Source organism: Octopus bimaculoides, chromosome 7 (genome assembly GCF_001194135.2).
Source record: "Octopus bimaculoides isolate UCB-OBI-ISO-001 chromosome 7, ASM119413v2, whole genome shotgun sequence".
Classification (NCBI taxonomy): domain Eukaryota; kingdom Metazoa; phylum Mollusca; class Cephalopoda; order Octopoda; family Octopodidae; genus Octopus; species Octopus bimaculoides.
In genome coordinates this window covers 45,247,183-45,254,167 of record NC_068987.1, presented here as the reverse complement: position 1 = coordinate 45,254,167, position 6,985 = coordinate 45,247,183, and the positions used below count along the sequence as shown (strand labels likewise).

Genomic DNA, 6,985 nt, shown 5'->3' with positions numbered 1-6,985 from the left:
GATAGCAATGGGAACAGGTGAAAGATGTCACTGGAAGTTCTTAGCTTGAACTTCGTACACAGGTGGTGAAAAGCAGATGACCGCTATACACAACATCTACGAATAATTGTGTAATTCGTGACCTCCTTTCACAACAAAGCAGCCCTGTTTAGGATTGCATTGCTATCCTCCCATGGAGGAGGGTGTCAAGAAAATGCGGTCTAAAAATTGATTACCCACATTGCTTCTTGTCATTAGCTGCAAATGACTGGGCATCCAAACCTGCACTAGAAAATTAAGCAAATCGAAAAAGAAAAACCTTTTCATTGCATCTTAGAATGTGCGAACTCTTCAGGACAGCAAGATAAACATAGAACGTAGGGCTGCTTTGGTTGTCCGTGTCTTGAAAAGAAAAACTTTGGAATAGCAGCTCTTTCTGAAACCAGACTAACGGACTGTGGTCAGCTACAGGAAGTTGATGGTGGATACACTTTTTTTCTGGATGGGTAAGCTTCGGGAAATAACGAAAGAGGAAGGTGCTAGGTTTGCTATTCAGAATGACTTGGTGAAACGTTTAGAATGGCATTAGTGAAAACCTCATGTAATTCCGTATCTGCATTAGCAAGAATAAATATGCAACTATTTTCAGCTGCTATGCTCCAACCATGAACTCAAACGAAGTAGTCAAAAAGCAGTTCTACTCTGAGCTACGTAGCCAGTTGAGAGGTGTGTCCATCCATGTTAGACCTCCCCTTGGTAATTTCAATGCACGCGTAGGTTACGATACATCCATATGGTATGACGTAATAGGGAAGCATGGGGTTGACAAGGCAAACTTAAACGGCCGCCTGCTGCTATCGCTTTGCTGTGAGTATGGAATTTTGATTATCAATACTATTTTCCAACTCCCCAACCACCACAAAACTACCTGGAAGCATCTCCGATGCAACCAGTATCACTTCACTGATTACATAATTGTGAGGTCTTCTATGAGGGAAGATGTCCAAGTAACACGTTCTTTGTCCATTGGGGAGCGTCGGTCTGATCATAGACTGATACGATCAAAGGTGAATTTTACTATTCGCAATCCTATTCGTAATAACCACACTCGATCAATCCGAAAAGTAGATGTGAGAAAGCTGAGGAACAATGATAATTTATCCTCATTTCAAACAACTTGTGACGACAAACCTGCTGGCATCTTAGATAATACAGATATTGAATCAGCGTGGTCTGCTTTTAAAAATACTGTATTTGAGTTATTTTGTGAAATACTCGGGTATGTTAAGAGGAAGCACCAAGATTGACTCGACTCAAATGATTCAAACATCTCTCCTCTTTTGGACAATATGCACAAGTGCCACTATCAATGATCGTCAAACAAAAATAATGTCACAAAAAGCAACGAGTTCAAAAAGGCCAGAAATACATGCCAATCCCAACTGAAGCAAATGAAACAGACATGGTGACGAAAGAAGGCAGAAGAGTTGCAGGACGCTGCGGACAGATGTAACTTCAAGTCATTCTATCAGAATTTAAAGGGTGTTTTTGAACCTCTGTCTGGTGGCTCAACTTCCATACTTTCAAACGAGGATAATCTTTTGATCGGCGAACAGGGCGCAGTCATCGGCGATGACTGCGCTCTCAATGCTGCCACTGAGTCCAACATGCAGCACAGCATTTACTTGTTCTCTGGCAGCTGCAACAACTTTGGCCTTACTATCAATACAAAAAAGACTGAGGTAATGTATCAGCCAGCTCCAACCAAGCCCTACGTTGAACCCAACATCATCATCAACAGGCAGCGACTGAACGCGGTGGACAAGTTCACCTACCTTGGCAGAACACTCTCTAGAAATCTTGTCGTCGATGACGAAATCAACGCCAGACACGCCAAGGCAAGCACTGCCTTCGGCAGGCTACGCAAGACTGTCTGGAACAGGAGAGGGATCACCATCATGACAAAGATCAAGGTATACCAGGCTGTTGTTCTCACCACACACTCATCTGTAGTGGTGATGAGAGCCTTGAAGATGAAGAAAGTAGAGGACGGTCATGCAGTCTTGACAATGAACAATTGAAAGCAATTGCTGAACAAAACCCACGTCAAAGTGTCAGCGAAATTTCTCAGGCACTTGGTGTCAGTATTGCAACGGTCTCACGCAATCTGCTGAAGATCGGTAAGGTGAAAATGCTCGATAAATTAGGAACTGCATAAGCTCAATGAAAATTCAAAAAGTTCGGCGTTTTGAAGTGTGCTCGATGCCATTTCTGCGAAACACCAATGAACCTTTCTTTGACTGAATAGTCACTTATGACGAAAAGGAGATCCTTTATAACCGTAAATGACCAGGTCAAATGCTTAATCGTGATGAGTCCTCCAAACATTTCCCAAAGCCAAAGTTACATCAGCAAAAGATTATGGTGACAGTCTGGTTGTCTGCAATTGGTGTTGTCCATTACAGATTTCTGGAAGCCAAACAGATCATAACAGTCAAGGTTCACTGCAATCAACTCGCTGAAATGCATGCTCACTTGCAAAAATTGAGATCTGCATTGGTGAATCAGCGTAGACCAATTCTACTCCACGATAATGCAAAGCCACATGTTGCAAGAATGACGCTGTAACGGACACCTTATAACCTTAGATTGAGTTAGTTAAGATTTCATCATAGCTAAAAATAGATCGTCTACCTCACTGCTGACTATAAATACAGCACAGGGAACCGTAGACGACCGTGGGAACCAAAGGAGAAATGGTGACGAATGGAAAACAGGCTCCTTTTTAACGCGTCGCACGGTCGACACAAAATATATGAGATATGTTATAATACTATAACATAGAGAATTCGCATGTGAAATACGAAGAAGTGCCAGTAAGGAAAAGATAGAAACGCAACCGATAAAGATGAATAACAGTAAGATTTATTGGAGCATTAAACTGTATGTCTGTGTGTGAGTGTGAATGCGACATATTAAAACACAATATAAGACAGGCCGTCATGTAAACAAAATAGTGTATGTGTACAAATATATGTATGTGAATGCAAGAGATACAGAGTATAGATAAGAGTCAGTAACACGGATAAGAATATACCAGATCTGTTAAGGTACACAGTAGTTAGATTGTCTGTATATAAGAGGTTAAGGTTGAGGCAGATCTAAGTGACTTGTCGTGCAGTTGAGGCTTCAATGCCGGGCCGGATTCTTGATACAGATGGGTTCTCGCAGGTGTCGAATTCTGGCTGTTATTTCGTGGTGAACAATTCACACAACAGGGTTGAGAAAAGAAGCTGCGGTTGCTGTTTGGTAGCTTGTGTACGTAGAGTCGTGTTGACGCTGGCGACGTTGGATTGTAGTAAACAGTTGAACGATGCTGTTGATGTCGTCGCTGGAAACTGGCTGGCTGTGTTACGTGTGTGGTCAACGACCAGATCTGTGAGGATCTGAAGCCGCGACGAATTGGCGCGGATAATTTAGGCTATTTATAGGTACAGATAGGCTCCAGAAATCATCAGAAAAACACTCTCTCATGTGACCTTATTAGTGGCTACGGTTGGTCGGTTTGCGTCCTGGCGCGAGCGGACTGGAGGCAAATGCCGCGAAAATAAAAGTTAGTCAGGTGATGACACAGCAAGGCGGGAAAGAGTTGTTACCTGCTACGTTCGCATTTGTACATAAATAACCGTGAGATAGGTAGTTTCACTACAGAACAATAGATGACCAGTCTGAATCTAGTTTCTGACCCGAACGTACGAAAAGCGGTTTTAACTGCTATCAACTCAGCCAAGATACTCGCATGTACTAATTTAAATTGCTATCAGCTCAGCCAAGATATGCAACAACCCAGAACAGCGATTTTCACTGCTATCAACCAAGCTGAATCAAATACATGCTTTCTCCACATATAACTCGTAGCTAGTTATACACGTTTGTAATGTAGTGATATGTTTCGATGTCTGATCAACGCAGTATCATCCTAAATAAATGAAATTATACTCCGATTACCGAGTCTCTGCAGTTTATTCAAACCCAACAGACCAACTCACTACGACAGGATACATATCCACTACAACGCTATAGAAACTCACAGACTTGGGATACAAGACTTTACCATATTCTCCTGACTACCATTTTTTAAAGCATTTAAAACATTTTTAAGTGATAAAACTTTCAGGTCCAAACCAGAGGTGGAATTAGCTTTCAAAGATTTCTCAGCATCAAAGCCAATAAATTTTTATCAACAAGGCATAAATAATCTCGTTTGATCAATGGCAGAGATGCAGAGATGTTCACGGCTCATACTTTGACTAATCAAAACATTTCTATTGTTAATTTTTCCAGAATAAAATTATGCTTCTGAAATTGGCCTTTATTTTTGGAGCAACCTAATAGTTTTATGCGGTATACGGAGTTCGTACCCAATTACGTTGCGCAATAGATAACCAAAAGCGGCATATTCTAAATGCTTGTCTGAGTCTCTTTTTGCTTATAAATAGCGCTGTAAAATCATTATGGGCAATGAGGTGAGAGAAAGCAGGAGAGGGGCGAGTTTGTTTTCAGGAAGTTTTGCTGCATTATTTTTGTTCCTGTTGAAGCACATGTAACCAAGTTCGACTGAGTTGATTTTCTACAGACAACTTCGTGATGCATTAATCTGGTCCGCTGTATAATTTTATTTAGCTGAAGAATAAAGTGTCACTGTTACTTGAATGCTCGTTTCCGGTATTATTTCCACCGTTTTATATGCAACTCATGAGAAGCAAGAATTTGTATTTAAAGGGCCAGAGACACTCCCTTCCAGCTAAAAGGTTTATCACAGCCTTTGGAACAGCCACGACATATCGTTGAAGGTGAAAGTCGATGAGTATAAGTCGGTGGTTTTGACATCATTGCTTTATGGTGCTGAATCTTGGACCCTGTACCGAAAGCACATTAACCAGCTTGACGCTTTTTATATACAGTGCATGCGTACTACCTCCAACATATAACCGAATGTCCATATTCGTCACAGTGAGATGCTAACAAAATGCAGCATATCAGGTATTGAAACTATCCTTATCAAATGATATCAGAATCCCAAAGTAACTTCACTTTGACTAACTCCCAACAGGAAGGTCAGTTGGACGGCCACTCTTGCGCTTTAAGGACAAGTTACAAGACAAAATGAACCGATGCATTTTTTTCTTCCTGGGAAAACAAACATCAGAACGCAGGACCTAGCACCAGTCCTGCTACTCCTTAGTTCAAAGATTTGAGCAAAGTCAACCAAGCATGGTAGCACGCTGGCAAAATGCTGCTCCTCTAAATGGAAACCTTACCTGACATTTTGGTTTTGTGACACGAAGCAAAACATGCCTTGCCGTCTACTCAAGAAAACATAGTAAGTAATCCACAAGCACTTGAGCAAACTGAGTCTTCTGCTTGTTCTCTTTGCCAAAAGGCTTGCAAGGCACCAGCAGGTCTCAAGAGACACATTAGTGTCTATAGAATATGATTACCGCTTTATTTCACTGAACCTTCATTTGTCGCTCACGACGAGAGAATCCATCGTGTATATACCGAGTGTAACAGTAAAATTGTCACGCTCCCAAATTCTTAAAATTTCTTAAAACCAATAAACAAATCGATTTGCAATTTTCCATTTTTCCAGGAAAGACATCTGGCCATAATGACACCAGTTTTTGTAAGAATCATTGATCTAGCTTCCATTTTCAAAGTCCTTTCAAGAACCATAAAGAGAATTGTGAATAGGTTTAAGAAAGAGGAAATAGTGGAAAGGAAAACTGGATCAGGAGGTCATAACCGCAAGAGGGATCATCATTTGAATCTGGAGTTGAAGAGATCCATCAGAAGAGATCCAACTCAATCCATAAGACGTTTGGCACATAAGAGAGAAGTTTCGGCTATGAAAGTTTCAAGAACGGTGACAGAAGACTTGGAAATGAAATCGTAGTGAGATCCGTGAAGTTCCTTGTTACTCCTGGATAAGAGGATAGAAGGTTGGAGAGCGTTAAGACCATCATGAATAAAGTGAAGCATAATGCTGGAGTGATCTTCTACACAGATAAGGAGAATTTCACCCAAGATACGCGCACAAACAGACGCAACAACTGCGTTCTGGCTTCACCTCCTCACGAGAGAGACAAAAATATCATTTTCAGGTGCAAAAACCCTGCCAGGGTGATGATTTTCGCCTGTGTGGCCTATGATGGCAACAAGATGCCATTGATCAAGTTTGAGAAGACTGACAAGAATTTGTTATGTTCAGATTTTGAAAGATGTAAAGACCGGGATTGTTTCTGAATATCCTGAGGCGAGAGACGAGGGAAACCCCAACGAGATTGCTAAGAACTTCGAGTTTACGTTCCAGATAGGGCTCCTTGTCACACAAGTGCAGTGGTGCAGAATTTTTTCAGGGTTGAGTTTGGGAACAATAAGGACACTTGGCCTCCTTCGTCACCTGATTTGAACCCTTTAGACTTCAGCATCTGGAATGAACTGGTCAGAAAAGCATGAGAGAAGCCCCACAGTAACCTGCAAGCCCTCAAAGACTCTATTTGTAGGACTTTGGAAAAAGTCATTGATGAGGAATTCATTAAGAAAGCTCATGGTGCAGTCAAGAAGAGGGTCGAAGAAGTTATTGCCAAAAGAGAAGCAACTCTTGACGCCTAACAGATAAAATTTCGGCCAGAATTGTCTCTGGCACTTTGAAATAAAACTTTAAGCTTCCATTCGAACCTTATTCCAATCCTTTATTAGTTCTCACTATGAACTATGGTTAATTATTTCTGAAAGTGTCATTTTCGTCCATGGTCAACTTCATCACGATTCTTCTGGTAAGCTTGAAGATTAATCAACATTTTATCTTGCTCAGAGTAAAGTCCAATAGTGTTGGAAAAACCTTTGAAAATTCCATAAAATCATTTTTAAGCATTCCTGAAATACAAAGGTTCAAAGCTGAATCTAAAATTTGGACAATTTTGCTGATACACCAGGTATATAT

At 41.0% G+C, this 6,985-nt stretch overlaps 1 protein-coding gene across 1 annotated transcript; it reads left to right on the top strand.

Moving 5' to 3' along the window:
- Positions 1 to 644: 644 nt before the first annotated feature.
- Positions 645 to 5,935, top strand: LOC106867768 (craniofacial development protein 2-like). The gene is made up of 3 exons (XM_014912748.1): positions 645 to 1,258; positions 2,445 to 2,538; positions 5,633 to 5,935. The coding sequence occupies exons 1-3, from the start codon at positions 645 to 647 to the stop codon at positions 5,933 to 5,935; spliced, it is 1,011 nt and encodes a 336-aa protein (XP_014768234.1).
- Positions 5,936 to 6,985: the final 1,050 nt, after the last annotated feature.